A 24,005-nucleotide genomic window follows, 5' to 3' on the forward strand; every position below is an offset into this window, starting at 1 on the left:
TGTGGCGCAGCCAAAAAGAAAAAGAAAAAGAAAATTTTTATTCTGTTTTTGAGGTCACCTAGTTTATGGTGAGTTGGTATGACAGCATGAGCAGACTCATTCAAGATTGATTTTAAGGAACTGGCTCAGGTGATTAAGAAGACTGGCAAGTTCAGAATCTGCAGGGTGGGCTGGCAGGCTGGGGACTCAGGAAGAGCTGATACTGCAGTTCCAGCCTGCAGGCTGTCTGCTGGCAGAATTCCCTCTTGCTTGGGGGTGGGGGTGGGAGTCAGTCTTTTGTTCTGTTCAGGCCTTCAGCTGATTAGAAAAGGCCCACCTGCGTTGTGAAGAGCAATCTGCTTTGCTCAAAGTCTATTGATTTCAATGTGAATCTCATCCAAAAACACCCTCACAGGAACGTCCAGAATAGCGTTTGACCAAATGTCTGTGCACCACAGCCCTGCCAAGTTGACACATACAATTAACCATCACATCACCAAAATAGACTAGGAACACGTGGGCACCAGGACATAGTTTGCTGGACACCTTTGGTGTGGACATACAGACAGGTTCAATCACCATCCTCAGAGCTGGCAGAGAAGCTCTGTTTTCTCTACTTTGCCAGGGTGGAGCTGGCCACAGGGAGTGCAAACTGAAAACATCTACAATGTAGCATTTCACCCCCTTCTGTGGAAGAAAATCAGCAGGCGGTGTGTGTTGGGTTTTGGCCCATGTCAGGGCCTTTTTCTCAAGGGTCTGTTAGAAGATGGTGTCAGGCAGGGGTTCTTGACCTCAGCGTCACTGTGGGTTGTCTTGTGCACTGTAGGGACTGTAGGGCGTTGAGCAGTGACCCTGGCATCCATCCATCACTGGTCAGTACCAAAGGCCAGAGCCCAGGCTCCCTCCCTGGTGCCACCTTGGGGCTCAGGCCTTTGTCTGATCTTCCCTGTAGAAGCTCCCTTGTGGCAGGGGGCCCAGTGTCCTGGGTTCCTGGTCTTTCTCTTCTTTTTGCTACTTCTCCGTGACTGAGCACCACGCAGCTGACTATCCTGCCGTCTGGCGGCCTCTCCAATGATGGTTGGCTTTGTGTGGGCCAGTGAAGGGAGATGGGGCGGGGTTTGCATCCCTCTCCTGTGGGTCCACTCTCCTCCATGTCCACTCTCTAGAACCACCCCCAGGTCCCCACCATCAGGACCCCATCAAGGGTAGGAAAGGGAGGCAGCAGCCTCAGCACCAGCAGGTCCCTTCAGCCTCCAGGTGGGGGTCCAGGATCGCGGAGGATCCTTCAGAAACATCTGTCTCCTTCCCTCCCCTCCCGTGGGTGCGAGTTCTAGGCTTGGAGCCCTACCACTGACAGATGTCTGTACACTGATTTGGGGACAGATTTGGGGACAGAGGCTGGGCCAACCTGGGGGTTGCGGTTGTCTCTACACGGTGGATGTGCAGACTTAGTCTATAAGACAAATTCAGTTATGAAAATTCAGTGGCTAGTATTTAATGCTGATCTACTATTATAAAGTACTCTCTATTTTTATGACTTCAGAGACTGCTATGTAATAAAGGACACCCTTCCTCCAGTCCAACATCCAGTTCCAGCCCCAGAGAGGAGGCAGATTGGCATATTTGTCTGTTCTATAAGTTTACAGTGTCCAGAATCCTGTTTAAGGTTTTAGGATGCCCTCAATACTTTTTGAAATAAAAATTTTCCTAACTAAAAAAATCCCCCCTCAGGGTTCTGACCACCAAAAAATATCTCCAGACATGATCAGATGTCCCTTGGAAGTAAAATCATCCCCCATGGAGAAGCACTGATTTAGGGACCTGATTTAGGGTAGCTTCTAAGCATCCTTTTACCTTCTCCTGTTCATAAGAGGATCACGGCCGAAATGATCGTCCCCCAGCCCTGGGGTCTGTGTAGACACACACACGTGGCCAGGGGAGCCTGCAGCAGGGCGTGGATGTGACAAAACCAGGTGGCCGTCCTGCCCGGCCCCCTTCCATCCACCTCCCCTTTGCCTCTCGTGTGTCGTCTCCTCCCTTTCTTCCACTGACCTCATTCTGCAGTGCAAATTAAGCCTGGGAGTGGCATCCGTGAGACTGTGGCAGAACAGGTTGTCCAACCGTGAACTGAAGAAACGAAACCCATCTCTGCCCAAGCTGGTGTTCCTCCAACATGGCCCACGCATGAGCTCTTGTCACCAGGTGACCCTGGGAAAGGCACCGTGGGGTGGGCCTCAGTGGCGCTGCTTCTCCCGGAGAAGAGTTTCACTGTCCTGGGTTCATCTGGCTCTTACTTCTCCCTGGGGCTGCTTACCAGGTCTTTTAATGATTTTATAAACCCGAGACACACTTCCATGAAGGCAGAAGCAGCCTCTGAAAACTCAGCAGTGGGACTTCCCTGGTCCAGTGGCTAAGACTCTGCCCTCCCAATGCAGGCAGCCCGGGTCCGATCCCTGGTCTGGGAACTAGATCCCACATGCCACAACTAAGAGTTCACATGCCGCAACTAAAAAAAAACAAAAATGGTTCTGATGAACCTAGGGGCAAGACAGGAATAAAGACACAGGTGTAGAGAATGGACTTGAGGACATGGCCGGGGGAGGGTAAGCTGGGACGAAGTGGGAGATTAGCATTGACATATGTACACTACCAAATGTAAGACAGATAGTGGGAAGCAGCTGCATAGCACAGCGAGATCAGCTTGGTGCTTTGAGACCACCTAGAGGGGTGGGATAGGGAAGGTGGGAGGGAGGCCCAAGAGGGAGGGGATATGGGGATATATGGATTTGTATAGCTGATTCACTTTGTTATACAGCAGAAACTAACACAACATTGTAAAGCAGATATACTCCAATAAAGATGTTAAAAAAACCCCAAAGATCCCACATCCCACAACGAAGAGCCGGCACGCATCAACAAAGATCCTGCGTGCCACAACTAAGACCCAGCGCAGCCAAATAAATAAATGATAGTTAAAAAAAAAACAACAACAACTCAGGAGTAACTACCAGCTCGCACTATTGGGATGGCTACTATCAGAAAAATAATAATAACAAGTGTTGGAGAGGATGCTGAGAAATTGGAACCCTTGTGCACTGTTGGTGGGAATGTAAAATGGTGCAGATGCTGTGGAAAACAGTATAGAGATCCCTTTAAAAATTAGAAATAGGGGCTTCCCTGGTGGCGCAGTGGTTGAGAGTCCGCCTGCTGATGCAGGGGACACGGGTTCATGCCCCGGTCCGGGAAGATCCCACATGCCGCAGAGCGGCTGGGCCCGTGAGCCATGGCCGCTGGGCCTGCGCGTCCGGAGCCTGTGCTCCACAACGGGAGAGGCCACAGCAGTGAGAGGCCCGCGTACCACCAAAAAAAAAAAAAAAAAAATTAGAAATAGAACTGCCATGTGATCCAGCAATCCCACTTCCAGGTATAGATCCAAAAGAATTGAAAGTAGGAACTCAAACAGATATTTGTACACCCATGGTCAAAGCAGCATTATTCATAATAGCCAAGAGGTGGAAGCAACCCTAACATCCATCCTCAGATGTACGTGGTCCATCCATACAATGGAATATTATTCAGCCTTCAAAAGGAAGGACATTCTGACACCTGCTACACCATGGATGACATTATAAGTGCAAAAGGATAAATGCCATATGATTCCACATGGTATATGACGTCCCTAAAGTACAGTCAACTGCAGAGTCAGGAAGGACAATGGTGGGGGTCAGGGGTTGAGGGAAGCGGTAGGGAGTGAGTGTTTAATGGGGACAGAGTTTCAGTTTTGCAAGACGCGAGTTCTGGAGATGGATAGTGGTGATGGCTGCACAGCAATGTGAATGTGCTTAATGCCACGGACTGTACCCTGAAAAATTGTTCAGATGGTCAGTTTTCTGTTATGCATACTTTACCTCAACTTTTTAAAAACCTCGTAAGTCGTAATAAATCCAAGCCATCCAGCTAACCTCTGATGAGCACAGCCCAGATCCTCAGGTGCTGGCTGAGAGACAGTGTGAGAAGCCTCAGCCCAGGATAATTGAGACTTGATTCTGCTGGCTTATCCAGGCACCCTGGGGAACCTGGAGATCGTTTTTATCTGATGGAGATCATGACCGCTGTGTTTATGGAAGGGACGTGCATGCCTCCATCATGATGCTCATTGTCTGCGCTTCTGAGATCAGTGCTGAAGCTCACAGGACAGGATGGAATTACAAAGTGCCAGCCGGGCCCTGAGTCAGCGTGCACATGCGGTAATTACCGCTGGGAGACCTCGCTGGTGAGAGCCAGGGGAAGGAAAGCTGCACCTTCAGTGGCTCCAAGGCTGGTTTTCCTTTTAACAGTCATCTGCTGGTCCCTTGGATGTGCTGTTATCAAACGTCTTGAAGTGGCCTGCTGTGCTCTACCAGACTCCCCTACATCCTGGACTTAGATTTTTTTCTCCATATTTAAAATTTCCCAAAGAATAAAGTGGAAGAAGCCATGGATTATATTTCTAGGGCAAGGTAAATACAGCATTTCTTGCAATCAGAGCTTCTGGAATCTTCTTAGGCTAGAAGGACTAGCCTCAGTGGCTGCACTGACCTCAGCTGAAGTCCCGACCATGGTCCTCAAGGCCCCCTGCCCTCGCCTCCGCCAGTCCCCACCACTCACTCATTCCAGCCACACCGGCCTCCTCACTGCTCCTCCAGCCTGCCAGGCGCAGTCCTGCCACAGGGCCTTTGCACCTGCAGTCTTTCTGCCTGGAGCATTCTTTCCCCAGATATCCGCATCACTCCTCCCTCAGCTCCTTTATTCATTTTTATTTTTAAAATTTTTATTTTCGGCCGCTCTGCATGGCATGCGAGGTCTTAGTTCCCCCGACCAGGGACCGAACTCATGCCCCCTACAGTGGAAGTGTGGAGTCTTAACCACTGGACCGCCAGGGAAGTCCCTCCCTCAGCTCCCATAGACCTTTGCTCCAGTCTCAACAACTCCTATCACCCTATTCAGTATTGCAACCCCTCCGTCAGCACTCAGCTCTCCCAGCCGCCCTTCTCCATAGCACTTACCACTTTCTAACACACTCTCTGATTTCCTTATTTACTATGTCAATCATGTATTGACTGTGCCAACAGCCTCTGTCCTTCGTGCCCCCCCGCCAAGCAGAGTCTTTGTGTTGTTCACCAATGTATCCCGTGTGTCTGTAATAGTGCCTGGTGTGTAATAGGTGCTCAGCAAACACTAGTCAACTAAATGAATTCACCTGAACCACCGATAGGACCCTTTGGTTTAGAATTTGAAACGTGTTCACAGAGACGAATGACCAAAATGTGAATGATTTTTAATTATTTTAAAGTTAATACTTTACATTTAAAAAACACTAATAGGGAATTCCCTGGCAGTCCAGCGGTTAGGACTCTGCGCTTTCACTGCCGAGGGCCCAGGTTTGATCCCTGGTCAGGGAACTAGGATCCCACAAGCCACATGCTGGGACCCAAAAAAAGCAAAATTAAATTAAATTAAATTAAAAATAAAAACTAGTAATAACAACCTTGTTTGTCCATCCAAAGCAGCTCCATCCCTCCGGGTGCTCAGGCCCACACTCGCAGAGTCAGCCTCACTGCCTGGCTTTCTCTCACCTCCCACATCCAATTAATCTGGTATTTGTAATTGATTCTACATTCAAATTGTGTCCTGTGATATTGTGATTTATAATAAGGACTATATATTTGGTCTTCATCCCCATTCCTGGCACAGAGCTCCTAAAACTCTTGGAATTTCCTAGGTGATAAGAACAATAAAGGTGTCTTGATAGTCCTAACAAGCGCTTTTCGACACACCTGAGTTTATGTTAATGAGGCGACTGTTGGAAAGTACCTGAGGATGGGAGCTCGTTGACAGAACCAACCCTGTCTGGAACATTCAGTTCCAGAGGGGCTGGAGGTTGAATCAATCACCACTGACCAATGATTTCATCAATCATGCCTATGTGATGAAGCCTCCATAAAAACCCAAAAGGATGGGGTCGGTGAACCAGACGCATCCATGTGCTGAGCCCCGAACTCCACAGGGACAGAAGCCCCTGCGTTCAGCACCTCGCCCAGTGTATCTCTTCATCTGGCTGTCAATTTGGGTCCTTTCATAGCCTTTGTAGGAAACCGGTAATATAGTAAGTAAAATGTTTCTCTGAGTTCTGTGAGCCGCTCTAGCAAATTAATCGAACCCAAGGAGGGGTCGTGGGTAACCTCTGATTTATAGCCAGTTGGTCAGAAGCACAGGTGACAACCTGAACTTGCGATTGGCATCAAAGAGACTGGGAGCCAGTCTCGTGGGACAGAGCCCTTACTTAACCTGTGGGTCTGATGCTATCTCCAGGTGGGGAATGGGGAGCAATATGGATCTTATTCTCAAAAAATGTGGTTATGGGACTTCCCTGGTGGTCCAGTGATTAAGACTCCACACTCCCAATGCAGGGAGCCTGGGTTCGATCGCTGGTCAGGGAACTAGGTCCCACATGCTGCAACTAAATATCCCGCATGCAGCAACGAAGACCCTGCGTGTCTCAACTAAGACCTGGCTCAGCCAAATAAATAAGTAAATATTAAAAAAAAAAAGACTCCACACTGCCAGTGCAGGGGGTGTGGGTTTGATCCCTGGTGGGGGAACTAAGATCCCATATGCCGCATGGCGCGGCCAAAAAAAATAATATTAAAATGGCACACTAGGGAAAATACCCATCAAACACCAAAGAAGACCGTAATGGAGGGATTAAGAACAAAAAACATATAGGTCATATATAAAAAAGTAGCCCAATGCATCTCAGAGGAAATGTTTCTCCAGCATTGACCATGGCATTGACAATGGAGGTTTAACATCGAGAAGTTTCTCTTGTCCTCAGGGATACATTATCCTCCAGACACATACATCTGCAACAATACACAGAGTTTATTGCCAACCTGGAAAGTATACCCAAGTCTCAGTGTTCAGAGCTTTTACTGGGGTTTCTTAGGTAGGAATCATTGATTGAATACTTACATGATCAAATTATTGCCCACATGGCTGAATCTCCAGCCCCCGTCCCCACCTCCCCTCGCTGGATATCGCGTGACGCCAACCCTATCCATCTAATTACATGGTTGGTGTTTCTGGCGTGGACCCACCACGAGTCATTGAGTTAGCATAAACAATCCAGGGGCCCACCATGAGTCACCAAGTTAGCTTAAACTGTCAAGTGTGTTCCGTCTAACACCATATACAAAAATAAACTCAAAATGGATTAAAAACCTAAACGTAAGACCAGATACTGTGAAACATGGGCAGAACACTTTGACGTAAATCACAGCAATACTTTTTTTTGATCCATCTCCTAGAGTAATGGAAATAAAAACAAAAATGAACAAACGGGACCTAATTAAACTTAAAAGCTTTTGCACAGCAAAGGAAACCATAAACAAGATGAAAAGACAACCGTCAGAATGGGAGAAAATACTTGCAAACGAAGCAACTGACAAGGGATTAATCTCTAAAATATACAAACAGCTCATACAGCTCAATATCAAAAAACAAACAACCCAGTCAAAAAATGGGCAGAAGACCTAAACACACACTTCTCCAAAGAAGACATACAGATGGCCAAGAGGCACATGAAAAGATGCTCAACATCACTGATTATTAGAGAAATGCAAATCAAAACTGCAATGAGGTATCACCCTACACTGGTCAGAATGGCTATCATCAAAAAATCTACAAACAATAAATGCTGGAGAGGGTGTGGAGAAAAGGGAACCCTCATACACTGTTTGTGGGAATGTAAATTGATACAGCCACTATGGAAAACAGTATGGAGGTTCCTTAAAAAACTAAAAATAGAACTACCATATGACCCAGCAATCCCACTACTGGGCATATACCCTGAGAAAACCATAATTCAAAAACACACACACACCCCAATGTTCATAGCAGCATTATTTACAATAGCCAGGACATGGAAACAACCTAAATATCTATCAACAGAGAAATGGATAAAGAAGATGTAGTACATGTATACAATGGAATATTACTCAGCCATAAAAAGGAATGAAATTGGGTCATTTGTAGTGATGTGGATGGACCTAGAGAGTGTCATATAGAGTGAAGTAAGTCAGAAAGAGAAAAGTAAATATCGTATAGTAACGCACATATGTGGAATCTAGAAAAATGGTATAGATGATCTTATTTGCAAAGCAGAAATAGAGACACAGATGTAGAGAACAAATGTATGGATACCAGGGGGGAAAGGGGTGGGGTGGAAGGAATTGGGAGACTGGGATTGACACATATACATTATTGATACTATGTATAAAATGGACAGCTAATGGGAACATACTGTATAGCACAGGGAACTCTACCTAATGCACTGTGATAACCTAAATGGGAGGGAAGCCCAAAAGGGAGGGTATATCTGTATGTGTATGGCTGATTCCTTTTGTTGTGCAGTAGAGGCTAACACAACATTGTAAAGCAACCATACTCCAATAAAAATTAAGAAAAAAAAAAAGCTTTTGCACAGCAAAGGAGTCCATAAACAAAATGAAAAGACAACCTACAGACTGGGAGAGAATATTTGCAAATGATGCTACCGACAAGGGATGGATTTCCAAAATATACAAACAACTCATGCAGCTCTATATCAAAAAAACAAACAATCCAATCAAAAAATGGGCAGAAGATCTAAATAGACATTTCTCCAAAAAAGACATACAGATGGCCAACAGGCATTATTAGAGAAATGCAAATCAAAACTACAGTGAGGTATCACTTCACACCAGTTAGAATGGCCATCATCAAAAAGTCTACAAATGATAAATGCTGGAGAGTCTGTGGAGAAAAGGGAACCCTCCTACACTGTTTGTGGGAATGTAAATTGGTACAGCCACTATAGAGAACAGTATGGAGGTTCCTTAAAAAATTAAAAATAGAGTTACATTGTGATCCTGCAACCCCACTCCTGGGCATATATCTGGAGCAAACTCTAATTCGAAAAGATACATGCACCTCAATGTTCATGGCAGCACTATTCACAATAGCCAAGACATGGAAGCAACCTAAATGTTCATCAACAGATGAATGAATAAAGCTGTGGTATATATATATATATATATATATATATATATATATATATATATATATATATACAGTGGAATATTACTCAACGATAAAGAAGGATGAAAGGCCATTTGCAGCAACATGGATGGACCTAGATATTAAGTGAAGAAGGAGAACGACAAATATCATATGATATCACTTATATGTGGAATCTTAAAAAATGATACAAAAGAACTTATTTACAAAACAGAAATAGACTTACAGATATGGAAAACAAACATGATTACCAAAGGGGATACCAGGATGCGAGGAGATAAATTAGGAGTTTGGGATTAACATATACACACTAGTATATATAAAATAGATAAACAACAAGGACCTACTGTATAGCACAAGGAACTATACTCAATATCTTGTAATAACTTATAATGGAAAAGAATCTGAAAGAGATTATATATATGTATAACTGAGTCACTTTGATGTACACTTGAAACTAACAGCAAAAACAGTGTGTTCTGAGGGGCTCTCCAATAATAGCCAATACATCCTATCACTTAGAGAATCCCAAGGGTTTAGAGGTTACCTCCCAGGAGCTAGGACAGAGGCCAGACCTCTCTTTGGGTAATTCTTCACTATACAGTGTTACACTTCAATTTTAAATTTATCAAAATAATAACTCCGGACTTCTCTGGTGGTCCAGTGGTTAAGACTTCGCCCTTCCACTGCAGGAGGCGTGGGTTTGATCCCTGGTCAGGGAAGATCCCTCATGCCGCCTGCCGTGGCCAAAAAAACAAACAAAAACCCCCAAACTCCACATGTAGTCCAATTGTAATAAAACTGTAGAATATCTAAAACAAAGAGATGACTTTCAGATCAGGTAGAATAAGAACAATTATACAGAGCGCTGACATTGCAGAAGCAGCACTGGAAACCAGAAGAGAAGGAATCATATCTTCAATAAGTAAACAAATTTTGGATTCTGAAAAACCAAAGTCAACTTTGCACTGAAAACAACTTTCAAGAACATAGTAAAAGGGACCTCCCTGGTGGTCCAGTGGTTAAGACTCCACACTGCCAAAGAAGGGGGCCCGGGTTTGATCCCTAGTCATGGAACTAGAGCCCGCACGCTGCAACTAAAAAGCCCACGCAGCCAAATGAATAAATATTAAATAAAAAAAAGAACATAGTAAAAGGCAGACATTTTCATTCAAATAAAAAGAGAGAGTTTGCCACTAGCAGACCTCCATAAAGGACGTTCTGGACTTCCCTGGCGGTCCAGTGGTTTAGATTCCCCACTTGCACTGCAGGGTGCACAGGTTAGATCCCAGGTCGGGGAAACTAGGATCCCACATGCTGCGGGGCGCAGCCAAAAATAAATAAATAAAAAATAATAATTAAAAAAATAAAATGGTATAAGAAATTTTTTTAAAAAGGACATTCTTCAAGCAGAACAAAAAGTGATCTGAGAGGGAAGGACTGAGAACCAAAAAGGAATGTTGAGCAAAAAAAAAAAGTGGTAACTGGATAAATCTAAACACATGTTGAATTGGTAACACTAATAATAATGTAATTTTTTTTTTTTTTTTTTTTTTGCAGTACGCGAGCCTCTCACTGCTGTGGCCTCTCCCGCCGCGGAGCACAGACTCTGGACGCGCAGACCCAGCGGCCATGGCTCACGGGCCCAGCTGCTTCGCAGCATGTGGGATCTTCCCAGACCGGGGCACGAACCCATGTCCCCTGCATCGGCAGGCGGACTCTCAACCACTGCGCCACCAGGGAAGTCCCTGTAATGTATTTTTGAAGTTGAAAATAAACAGTTTAGAACTATGTTTTTAATTAGTATGGTGGCCAGAGTTGAGCAGACGTTTCTCCAGCATAGAAGACAGACCAGGTCACTGATGTCTACATGTCAGGTCTGGGGACGTAACATGAGAAACCTGAATGTACAAATCCCTCTACAATCTCCCTGTGGTAAGTTCTCCGAAGGCAGAGTGTGTAGCAAGAAGCCAGAGCCTGAAAAGCTGTCCTTGGCTAGAAAGATGCTGCAGGTGACACCCAGAGAAGGAGCTGGCCTTAAGGCAAAGGGTGGACCAGTGGGGCCTGGGGAGAGAAAGCCGGCCTCTCAGCACAGCTGGCTTCTGCCTACATGAAGAGTTTGAGCTTCCTGGGGATCACGTGTCAGAAGTGGTTTTGCAGCTGCCATCGGCCCTCCCCAGCAGCTGAACCTGTGTGTCCAGGTGCACTGGGCCCAGCCCAGGTGTGTGTATTTTCAGTTTTTGAAGAAAAAAGAAGTCATGCTACAGCACAGAAGATGGATGAGAACCAAGTTGAGCATCCCTGTCATCTCTGAAAACAAGTGGCTGGCGGTTATATAAGCTTAGATACTTTTCTGTCACCTTGAAATCATTTCCAATGTAAAAAATATTTCCTCAACAACACTAATCATTAGGGAAATGCAAATCTAAACCACAGTGAGATACTGCCCGACACGCATTAACATGTGGAGAGGGCTTCCCTGGAGGCACGGTGGATAAGAATCTGCCTGCCAGTGCCGGGGACATGGGTTCGATCCCTGGTCTGGGAAGATTCCACATGCCGTGGAGCAACTAAGCCCATGAGCCACAACTACTGAGTCTGCGCTCTAGAGCCCGCGAGCCACGACTACTGAACCCTGCGCACCTAGAGCCTGTGCTCCGCAACAAGAGAAGCCACTGCAATGAGAAGCCCGTGCACCACAACAAAGAGTAGCCCCCTCTCACCGCAACTAGAGAAAGCCTGTGCGCAGCAACAAAGACCCAACACAGCCAAAAATAAATAAATTTTTTAAAAATATGATCTTTAAAAAAAATAAAAAGTAAAAAAAATTTAAAAAACATTTGTTTCACAGCAATTTCAAGACTAGGATACTGGTGAGATATGTTCTTTTTCTTCTTTTTTTTTTTTTTTTTGGCCACACCACATGGCATGCGGGATCTTAGTTCCCCAACCAGGGATGGAACCCGCGCCCCCTGTAGTGGCAGCACGGGGTCTTAACCACTGGACTGCCAGGGAAATCCCGAGATATTATTAACTTAAGGTTTCACGCCTGCAGGTTTCCTGTGTTCTCCATTTAACCACCTGACCACTTAAAATCAAAGTGATTTTCCTCTCATTGGACATGTCAGTGCACCAGCTTGTAAGTCCCCCACAGCAATGGAAGGGTGGCCTTGATGCAGGTAGCCCTGGGGGTGAGGATTGCAGGGGGAAGCCACCAGGTTGAGGTTTTATTTTTTTAATATTTATTTGGTTGCACCGGGTCGTAGCAGGCGGGCCCCTTAGTTGCGGCTCACAGGCTCCTCAGTTGTGGCATGCGAACTCTTAGTTGCGGCATGCATGCGGGATCTAGTTCCCTGACCAGGGATCGAACCCGGGTCCCCTGCATTGGGAGCGTGGAGTCTTATCCACTGTGCCACCAGGGAAGTCCCCAGGTTGAGTATTTAATCCATCTTCACTGTGAACAAAAGACACCTCCTTCCTCCGGCTGCACTCGGAGACCCCCGCAGGTAAACCTGTTTCGGAAGTGACATGGCTGTGTGGCTGGAATGTTCTGTCCCTGCCTTCACTCTTCTTTCTTTAAGTCCCTGACCCATGCCTCCATCTACCTACGCCATGATTTAAATTTTAAAAAAAAATTCTATGGTTTGTACACTTGTGCTTTCTTCATTCTGATTTTATGGTAGTGAGACCTATCAGGAATCTACTCAAAACAGCTCGTCTAGCAACATTACCAGGATTAGAAGCTGATCTCGTCTCTCATTTCTTCTGTATGCATAGAAGTCATAGTATAATGGATAAAGGCACTTCACAGGAGACTTGGCTCTGTTTACTAGCCATGGGACCTTGGGCAAGTCATATAACCTCTATACATTATCTTCCTCATCTGTAGGGCGCTATTGGGTTAAAGTACGAATACTGTACTAGGAAATCTCTTGTACCTATTATAATAGTTTAATATTTAGTATACTGATTAATATTCAAAGCCCTTTGTTACCATGAAAAATTAAACATCATAGAGTGTATTGTGGTTATGAAACTAAAGAATGTATGTAATACACTTTAAAGTTTTTTCAACAGAAATGTTAAAACAAATTTACAATGCTTAATTATTCTATATGTGTCTAAAAATTCAATAAACTACAATTTGTGAGCCATAAAAAAAAAAAAAAAGCCTGCAAATCTGAAAAAGGCAAAGCTGGCATGCAAAGACATAGCACAATGGGCTTCATCCAGGTCACCTCCAAAGTCCCTTTCAGGCAAAATTCTCTGCCCAGAGGTTGCAGACCAGGGACTTCCCTGGCGGTCCAGTGGTTAAGACTCTGCACTCGCACTGCCAGGGGCACAGATTCGATCCCTGGTCTGGGAACTAAGATCCCGAATACCACTCAGTGCTGCCAAACAAACAGAGGTTGCAGACACAAATATCAAAGGACAAACAGGAACGACCATGAGCTGAGAGCAAGCATCTGCCCTGCAGGAGCCCGTTCTCTTAAACCTTCCTTCATCAAACAGGGAGCTGGGTGCCGGAGGGTCCTTGCTTGCAGCTTGAGCTGCCAGGCCAGGTCCCGCACAAAATCGCCAGCTCCAGGCCATACAGCAGCTCATCCTTACCTTTAGCCTTGGCTGTACTCCTTTTGGGCAGCTCTGAGATCGCTCCGTTTTCAACAATTTCATATCCCTGATTTTTTTAAAAATTGTAATACATATAATATAAAATTTACCATCTTTTTTTTTTTTTTTTTGCGGTATGTGGGCTTCTCACCGCTGTGGCCTCTCCCGCTGCGGAGCACAGGCTCTGGACGCGCAGGCTCAGCAGCCATGGCTCACGGGCCCAGCCGCTCCGCAGCACGTGGGACCCTCATGGACCGGGGTACGAACCCGCGTCCCCTTCATCGGCAGGCAGACCCTCAACCACTGCGCCACCAGGGAAGCCCATCTTAACTCTTTTTAAGTGTACAGTTCAGTCCTGTTAAGTATATTCACAATGTTGTGCAACCAACCTCCAGAACATTTTTGTTTTGCAAAAGTGTAACTCTCTCCACATTAAACACTCACTCCCCATCCCCCTCCCCCAGCCCCTGGCACCCACTCTCCTACTTTCTGTCTCTGTGGATCTGACTCCTCTAGGGACCTCATATAAGTGGAAATGATACACTATTTGTCTTTTTGCATCTGGCTTATTTCACTGAGCATGATGTCCTCAAGGTTCATCCATGTTGTAGCGGGTGTCTGAATTTCTTTCCTTTTTGAGGCCCAATAATATTCCATTGTATGAAAATAAACTCAAAATGGATTAAAGAATTAAATGTAAGACTGGATACTATAAAACTTCTAGATGAAGACATAGGCAGAACACTCTTTGACATAAATCACAGCAATATCTTTTTGGATCTGTCTCCTAGAGTAATGGAAATAAAAAAAAAAAAAAAAAAATGGGACCTAATTAAACTTAAAAGCTTCTGCACAGCAAAGGAAACCATAAATAAAACAAAAAGACAGCCTACAGAATGGGAGAAAATATTTGCATTTTCAAATGCAAGGGATTAATTTCCAAAATATACAAACAGCTCATACAGCTCAAAATCAAAAAACCCAATCAAAAAATGGGTAGAAGATCTAAATAGATATTTCTCCAAAGAAGACAGACAGATGGCCAACAGGCACATGAAAAAGCACTCAACATCGCTAATTATTAGAGAAATGCAAATCAAAACTACAAAGAGGTATCACGTCACTCTGGTCAGAATGGCCATCATCAAAAAGTCTAACAGATAATAAATGCTGGAGAGGGTGTGGAGAAAAAGGAACCCTCCTACACTGTTGTTGGGAATGTAAACTGGTACAGCCACTATGGAGAATGGTATGGAGGAGGCTTAAAAAAACTAAAAATAAGCCTACTGTATGATCCTGCAATCCCACTCCTGGGCATATATCTAGAGAAAACCATAATTTGAAAAGATACATGCACCCCAATGTTCACTGCAGCACTATTCACATTAGCCAAGACATGGAAGCAACCTAAATGTCCATCAACAGAGGAATGGATAAAGAAGATGTGGTACATATATATACAATGGAATACTACTCAGTCATAAAAAGGAACAAAATAATGCCATTTGCAGCAACATTGATGGACCTAGAGATTCTCATACTGAGTGAAGTAAGTCAGACAAAGACAAATATCATATGATATTGCTTATATGTGGAATCTAAAAAAAAGGCTAGAAGTGAACTTATCTACAAAACCAAAATAGAGTTACAGATGTAGAAAATAAACTTATGGTTACTGGGGGGAAAGGGGAGGGGAGGGATAAATTGGAAGATTGGGATTAACACATACATACTACTATATGTAATAATAAGGACCTGTACTGTATAGCACAGGGAACTCTACTTGATACTCTGTATGGGAATGGCCTATATGGCCTATATGGGAAAAGAATCTAAAAATGGCCTATATGGGAAAAGAATCTAAAAGAAAGTGGATATATGTATTTGTATAACAGATTTACTTTGCTGTATACCCAAAACTAACACAACATTGTGAATCAATTATACCCCAATAAAATTTTTTTAAAAAGATACATGCACCCCAAAGTTCATAACAGCACTATTCACAATAGCCAAGACATGGAAGCAACCTAAATGTACATAGACAGATGAATGAATAAAGAAGCTGTGGTATATATATACAATGGAATATTACTCAGCCATAAAAAAGAATGAAATAATGCCATTTGCAGCAACATGGGTGGACCTAGAGATTATCATACTAAATGAAGTAAGCCAGACAGAGAAAGACAAATATCATATGATATCACTTATATGTGGAATCTTAAAAAAAGAAAGAAAAAGAAAAAGATACAAATGAACTTATTTACTAAACAGAAATAGACCCACAGACATGGAAAACAAACTAATGGTTACCAAAGGGGAAAGGGGAGGGAGGGATAAATTAGGAATTTGGGACTGACATATACACACTACTATATATAAAATAGATAACCAACAAGGACCTACCGTATAGCACAGGAAACTATACTTAATATTTTGTAATAACCTATAAGGGAAAAGAATCTGAAAAAAGAATATATATATATATAACTGAATCATGGAGCTGTACACCTGAAACTAACATGACATTGTAAATAAACTATAATTCAATAAAAATATATATATATTCCACTGTACGGATGGACCACCTTTTGTTTATCCAGTCATCTGTTTGATGGACACTAGGCTTGCTTCCACCTTTTGGCCACTGTGAATGTGGGTGTGCACATATCTGTTCAAGACCCTGCTTTCAATTATTTTGGTTCTATACCCAGAAGTGGAATTGCTGAATCACATAGTAATTCTATTTTTACTTTTTTGAGGATCCACCATACTATTTCCCATTGTGGCTGCACTATTTTCCATTCCCACCTACAGTCCACAACTTCTCCACATCCTCAGCAAAGCTTGTTATTTTCTTTGTTGTTGTTTTCTTATACTAGCCATCCTGATGGGTGTGAGGTGACATCTCACTGTGGTCATCCTCCTGATATTTCAAAAGTGTTTTAACTCCATTTGTTCATTTAACTAGGTTTTATTACTTTTTTAGAGCAGATTAGGGTTCATAGCAAAATTGAGCAGAAAGTTCCCTTATGTCCCCTGCTCTGTCCCCCCAGTCACACACACACGAGCTAGAACCCACTCCCAACTATCCCATGAACATCCTGCACCAGAGCAGTGTGTTGGTCACAATCCATGAATCTACGTGGACACATCATGATCACCCAGAGTCCAGAGTTTACAGTAGGGTTCACTCCTGGTGTTGTACATTGATGGATTCTGACAAACGTATCTCACCATGAGAGTATTGTTGGAGAGGAAGAAAATTTTCTCTACCTTTCTAGGCTGCTCTGAGAATTAAACTGACATGAGACAGATGAACAGGAGGAAATCAAACTCAGTTTAATAATACATATGCATGGGAGAGACCCAGGAAAACTGACTCAGTCACCAAAAGTGTTTTAACTCTGTAGCAGCTTTTATAGAACCCCCAAAGAGTAATCCTTATAGGGTTATTTCAACACCCAAATGGCTGTTTACAGAAGAAGTGGGGAGACTTTTCAGAGGACTGCTCCCTCATCAAGGCCACGGGTCAGAAACCCAGCTGGGAGAAATCAGAACTGCAGATGTTACACGCACCTAAACCAAGAATAGTGGGGTCCCTGAAGGGGTGATGAGAACCTCCCAAAGGCAGTTGTCCCCAGGTGGAGTCAAACCCAACCTTCAGAGCACTCTGCCTACACTGAAATCAGCCCATGCTGGACTCAAACAGTGAAAAACTCTAAAAATTCTAGCACGAATAACATCTAGAAGAGCTGGGTTCTCAGAGCAACCCTCCTTGTTGGATTTTTTTTTAATTCAAAGGACTATGAGAATTACAAATAAATATTTTTCATTTAATTATTTGCCGTAAAGGGTTACAGCCACCTATGAAACTTGAGGACACAGTCCACCCAAGACCGCCCCTCCTTTCTGATATCAACTGCAAGGTCAGGGGTCCTCAAGACCACCATCAGGTTTGGTAATTTGCTGGAAAGACTCACAGAACTGACCTGAAGCTGTTATGCTCACAGTTATGGTTTATCACAGGGAAAGGATATAGATCAAAATCAGCCAAGGGAAGGAGGTGCACGGGGCAGAGTCCAGGAGAAGCACCAAGTGCACAGCCCCTAGCGCCCTCTCCCCATGGAGGCATCATTTCCTCTCCCGTCATCGATGTGTGATGAGGTACACAGAGTATGGCTAACCATGGATGCTCACCTGGGCCTCCGGTTCAGAGTTTTTACTAAGGCTCCATTACGTGGCCGCGATTGATTGATTGGTTGGTAGCCCACAAGGTCGATCTTAGTCTACAGGTCCACTGATACCGTGTGACCAAAAGCCCCCACCTTAAATCACACCGTGGGTCTTTCTGGCCCCCAGCCTAAGTCACATCATAAGACTATCCATTGATTACATGAAATTCTAAAAATCTTAAAAAAAAAAAAAAAAAGACTATCCATTGGACCCAAGGCCCCCAGGGAAACAAAGACACTTAGCGATTATCTCCAGGAGCTTGAGACAAAGGCCAGACCTCTTTGGGGGCAAAGTTAAACTCTTTACTACACAGGTTCCCAGTCCGTTTCCTCCAGAAAATGGTAAACTCCAGGAGGGCAGGACTAAAACTATCTTTGCTGCCTCTCAGTGCCAGGGATTTTGTTGGATGCCAAGAGTGGAGACTATTTTAAAAATTTAAAAAAAAAAAGTTCTCTTTCAGTATTGAGGCATTTGGGTTATTTATCGTCAAGGGTCAGGGTGTGAATGCAAGGTGATGGCATTAGGAGGTGGGGCCTTTGGGAGTGATTAGGTCAGGAGGGTGGAGCCCCCGTGAATGGAAATAGTTGCCTTGTAAAAGAGACCCCGCAGAGCTTTCTCACCTTCTTTATGCTGTGTGTGGACTGGATGAGACATCCAATCCAGAAGAGAGCCCTCACGTTGTAAATGATGCTACTGTGAACACAGGTGTAGGGGAGACCCTGCTTTCAGTTCTTTTGCGAACATGCCCTGAAGTGGATTACATGGTAGTTCTGTTTTTAACAATTCGAGGGACTGCCATGCCGATTTCCATAGTGGTTGTCATCACATCTGTTTTTACTCTTATCTTCTAATTAGAGCAAGTGTTACTAGCTGCCACATATGCTAATGACAGAAAATTTACTTTGCAAAAATTCAGTACATGAAACAGTGAGCCCACTGAAATAAAACTAAAAATCTGCTCAAAAATCTAGGTGCAAAAGCATGTAGAGGGACTTCCCTGGTGGTCCAGTGGTTAAGAACCCGGCTTCCAATGCAGGGGACACAGGTTGGATCCCTGGTGGGGGAACTAAGATCCCACCTGCCACGGGGCAGCGAAGCCCGCACACCCTAGAGCCCGCGCGCCACAACCAGAGAGCCTGTGCACTGCAACTACTAAGCCTGCACGCTCTGGAGCCTGTGCGCCACAACTAGAGAGAAGCCCACTCACCACAATGAAAAATCCTGCATGCCACAAATGAGACCCAACGCGGCCAAATAAATAAATATTTAAAAAAGAAAGCATATAGAGGCATAACCCCCAGCTGCTCTTGTTGATTTGTAGACCCACTGTGAACTTTCAAGGTGGGCTTTTTTGTTCTTTATCTTTCTTCTTTTGTTTATGCTTTAAAACAAATGGCACAAACATCTCTGCTTTATCAGGCAATTAATCTGGAACAAACCTTCAACAAAGGGTACCTGGGAAGGTTTTTCTGGCATCCTCTCTGGCGATTTTGCATATTCCATCTTCACAGTGGTTCCAGGTGATATTCGTGGATCTAACACAGAATTTGTAGCAGCTGCATGTCCTTGGAGCTGCTGGCAAATTAATTTCTTCACACCCTTTTTGCCAGGATAATAGCTAGAATGATTGCAGCTAATAGCACCAGGCTCAGCTGTCTCTATGGTAATGTTATACCCTATCAATGTCACTTGCATAACTCCAAGAACACGGTCCATAGGATCAGTCCCAGTCATCTCCATTGTAACATTGTACCCTATCAACATCACCTTCATCCCCCCAGGAACATGGCTGCCCAGGGACCAAGGCAGACCTGGGAGGGGAAAAGATACTGGTACATTTTAAATCTCCATTTAAACTATTTCCATCTCTGTAGATCAAGTATACAATGTTTTAAGAGCAGAAGGGCTCATAATGGTCTCAACTGTTTTGCAAGGTGGCATTTCAAAGCAGAGCTACATGGAGTAATGGCCTGAAACCCTACAGGTGAAGGGATATTCCAGTGACCACATGCTGAAGTGGAGCAGCCTCCAACCTATGGTCTGAAGAATAGAGACAATTAGGAATCTTGGTCTTTGAAAAAGATGTAGCATTATGATGGCAGGAAACCTAAATATAACCTATAGCCACTGGGACCTAATGCCTGACATCAGTAAGTGCCAATAATTGCTCAGTGAGTGGGTGGGATTTTCCATCTGTTGTCATTGTGAGGTCATTGTAGAAAAAGCCTTCTCTGCAGAATGTAAGGTGCAGGATGTAAATTCATTCAACTACAGATAATGACTGTCTTAGTCTGCTCAGCCTACTAGAACAGAATACCATAGACTTAACAGTTATAAACAACAGAAATTTATTTCTCACAGTTCTGGAGGCTGAGAAGTCCAAGATCAAGGCTTCAGCAGATTTGATGGCTGGTGAGAGCTCACTTCCTGATTTATAGAGGGACATCTCACTGTGTCCTCTCACTGTGGTAGAAAAAGGGGGCAAGAGAGCTCCCTGAGTTCCCTTTATAAGGTCACAAGTCCCATTCCTGAGGACTCCAGCCTCATGACTTAATCACCTCCCGAACTCCCCACTTACTGTACCATCACACTGGGGGTTAGCGTTTGCACATATGAATTGGGCTGGAACAAGCATTCAGTCCATAACATGGACCGAGTGTGCACTACAGGCCAGGCACCAGGGAGGAAGTAGTGAACATGAGAGACAGATCCCTGCTCCTTCAGACCTTCATCCAATGGGGGAAATGGACACAGAAGACATCACTGAATACTTGGGAGAGGGCTTCCCTGGTGGCGCAGTGGTTAAGAATCTGCCTGCCAATGCAGGGGACATGGGTTCAAGCCCTGGCCCAGGAAGATCCCACATGCCGCGGAGCAACTAAGCCTGTGCACCACAACTACTGAGGCTGTGCTCTAGAGCCCGCGAGCCACAACTACTGAAGCCCGAGCACCTAGAGCCCAGTGCTCCACAACAAAGAAAAGCCACCGCAATGAGAAGCCTGCACACCACAACGAAGAGGAGTCACGGCTTGCTGCAACTAGAGAAAGCCCGCAAGCAGCAACGAAGACCCAATGCAGCCAAAATAAATAAATAAATAAATTTATGTTTAAAAAAAAATACTTGGGAGAAAGACAAAGTAGAACAAGAGGCTAGAGAGGGATCTCAGCAGGGCGGTCAGGAGAAATCTTTTTAATAAGGTGATGTGGATCAAAGCCAAGATGAAGGGATGGAGCCAGGCAGGCATGTGGGGAAGAAAAGCTTTAAGGCTGAAGAAACAGCAAATGCAAAGACCCTGAGGTATAACCAAGCCTGGGAAGAGCTAGGAACAGTGTGAGCAAGGAGGGAGAAGTCGAAGATGAACCAGGAGGGGTGTACAAGGCAGTGTGAAGACTTTCATGGTTAACAGATAACCTATGTTGTCCTCATAGTCATTGGAAACCATTTAGCAAGTGTTGAGGGCTGAAGAAAAGGCCATCTTGTTTCCTCCTCCAATGTGGTATGTGCTAAAAATTAGTTACCTTAAATGCCTTCTGAACAAGATGGAGAGTTTTCTGTTTTTGTATTTTTATTTGGGGGGGCATGGTTAGGCTAAAGCATATGGTCTCACTTAACGCATGTCATCTTACAGGGTCTCCTGCCCCATGGCCCCTGTATCCTCTTAGGTAACTAACCAAGAAGTCCCAGGGTGATGTGCTCCACAGAGGTGAACTAATGTAGAAGTCATGGCCAGGGCAAGGAGGGGCAATGGTTAAGACCTCGGACTTCAGCCAAACTACCCGGGTCTGAATTCAGGTCCTGCTATTTGCCTATAAATTGGGAACAAGGGGACAGCAAAAGTACCCGTATGAACAAAAAGAAAATATCAATAAATAGATATAAAACCTAAAAAAAAAGCCGGAAAAGAAATTCTAGTGCAGATTTGAGCCAGTAGAAAAAGAATCAGCATAAATGAAGATAGGACAATAGTAATTACTGAGTCTGAGTAACAGAGAGATAAAAGAGTGTGATGAAAAGTGAATGGAATCTTTTATTTTTCTAATTTTATTTTATTCTTTATACTTTGTTATTGTTCTCTCCTTTTGGCTTCTCCCCCCCTCCTTTTTTTTTTCTTTTTTCTGTTGTGGTTTTATTTTACCTTGTTGCAGTTGTTTCAATTTATAGTTTTATTTTTCCTAATATATTTTTTATCTTTCTAATTTTATTTTGTTTTTTATTCTTTGATATTATACTGCTTCTGCTTCTCTTTCTTTCTTTCCTTTTTTTTTTTTTTTTTAACTGCGCCATGAAGCTTGTGGGATCTTGGTTCCCAGGCCGGATGCCGGGCCCAAGCTCCTGTGGTGGGAGCTCCAAGTCCAAACCACTGGACTAACAGAGAACCTCAGACCCCAGGGAATATTAATCAGAGTGAGGCCCCCCAGAGGTCTTCGTGTCAGCACCAAGACCCAGCTCTACCCAACTGCCTGCAAACTCCAGTGCTGGACATCTCAGGCCAAACAAGCAGTAAGAGAGGAATACAGCACCACCCATTAAAAACAAAAAACAGTCTGAGCCCTGGTCGGGGAGGATCCCACATGCCGCAAAGCAACTAGGCCCGTGCGCCACAACTCCTGAGGGTGCGCTCTAGAGCCCACGAGCCACAACTAATGAAGCCTGCGTGCGTAGAGCCCGTGCTCCGCAATGGCAGAGGCCACCTCAGTGAGAAGCCCGTGCACCGCGGCAAAGAGTAGCCCTCCCCTCCACTGCAACTAGAGAGGGCCCGCGTGCAGTAACGGGGGCACAACTCAGCCAAAAATAAATAAAAGAATATAAATAAATTTATTTTTAAAAAAAAAGAGAAAGAAGAACAAAAAACCCCCAAAGTTAGCAGAAGGAAAGAAATCGTAAAGATCAGATCAGAAATAAATGAAAAAGAAATGAAAGAAACAATAGCAAAGATCAATAAAACTAAAAGCTGGTTCTTTGAGAAGATAAACAAAATTGATAAACCATTAGCTAGACTCATCAAGAAAAAAAGGGAGAAGACTCAAATCAACAGAATTAGAAATGAAAAAGAAGTAACAACTGACACTGCATAAATACAAAGAATCATGAGAGATTACTACAAGCAACTCTATGCCAATAAAATGGACAACCTGGAAGAAATGGACAAATTCTTAGAAAAGCACAACCTTCCAAGACTGAATCAGGAAGAAATAGAAAATATAAACAGACCAATCACAAGCACTGAAATTGAAACTGTGATTAAAAATCTTCCAACAAACCAAAGCCCAGAACCAAATGGCTTCACAGGTGAATTCTATCAAACATTTAGAGGGCTTCCCTGGTGGCCCAGTGGTTGAGAGTCCACTTGCCGATGCAGGGGACACGGGTTCGTGCCCTGGTCTGGGAAGATCCCACATGCCGCGGAGCGGCTGGGCCCGTGAGCCATGGCCGCTGAGCGTGTGCGTCCGGAGCCTGTGCTCCGCAACGGGAGAGGCCACAACAGTGAGAGGCCCGCGTACCGCCAAAAAAAACAAAAAACATTTAGAGAAGAGCTAACACCCATCCTTCTCAAACTCTTCCAAAATATAGCAGTGGGAGGAACACTCCCAAACTCATTCTACGAGGCCACCATCACCCTGATACCAAAACCAGACAAAGATGTCACAAAAAAGGAAAACTACAGGCCAATGTCTCTGATGAACATAGATGCAAAAATCCTCAATAAAATACTAGCAAACAGAATCCAACAGCACATTAAAAGGATCATACAACATGATCAGGTGGGGTTTATCCCAGGAATGCAAGGATTCCTCAATATACACGAATCAATCAATGTGATACACCATATTAACAAATTGAAGGATAAAAACCATATGATCATCTCAAATAGATGCAGAAAAAGCTTTTGACAAAATTCAACACCTATTTATGATAAACACTCTCCAGAAAGTAAGCATAGAGGGAATCTACCTGAACATAATAAAGGCCATATAGGACAAACCCACAGCCAACATTGTTCTCAATGGTGAAAAACTGAAACCATTTCCTCTAAGATCAGGAACAAGACAAGGTTGCCCACTCTCACCACTATTATTCA

The 24,005-nt window shown here is 44.0% G+C and overlaps 1 protein-coding gene and 1 long non-coding RNA gene across 4 annotated transcripts in view; one reads left to right on the forward strand and one right to left on the reverse strand.

The window, feature by feature from the left end:
* The window catches only part of LOC137222461 (uncharacterized), a 39,833-nt gene extending 18,033 nt beyond the window's left edge, over nucleotides 1–21,800 (forward strand). Inside the window, exon 2 of the long non-coding RNA XR_010942460.1 lies at nucleotides 10,636–21,800. This is a non-coding gene — a long non-coding RNA (uncharacterized lncRNA). The remainder of the gene's footprint in view (nucleotides 1–10,635) is intronic.
* LOC137222458 (GTPase HRas-like) overlaps nucleotides 1–24,005 on the reverse strand; it is a 58,793-nt gene that overhangs the window by 13,594 nt on the left and 21,194 nt on the right. The window contains exon 5 of one of the 3 annotated variants that reach the window (XM_067733750.1): nucleotides 19,381–19,460. In XM_067733750.1, the coding sequence (XP_067589851.1) occupies nucleotides 19,381–19,460 (80 nt within the window). Of the gene's footprint in view, nucleotides 1–17,070; nucleotides 19,461–20,256; nucleotides 20,389–24,005 lie in introns of those variants that run through there. The other 2 variants (XM_067733748.1, XM_067733752.1) reach the window with 2 other exon arrangements.

The sequence above is a fragment of the Pseudorca crassidens genome, chromosome 3 (genome assembly GCF_039906515.1).
Source record: "Pseudorca crassidens isolate mPseCra1 chromosome 3, mPseCra1.hap1, whole genome shotgun sequence".
Lineage (NCBI taxonomy): Eukaryota > Metazoa > Chordata > Mammalia > Artiodactyla > Delphinidae > Pseudorca > Pseudorca crassidens.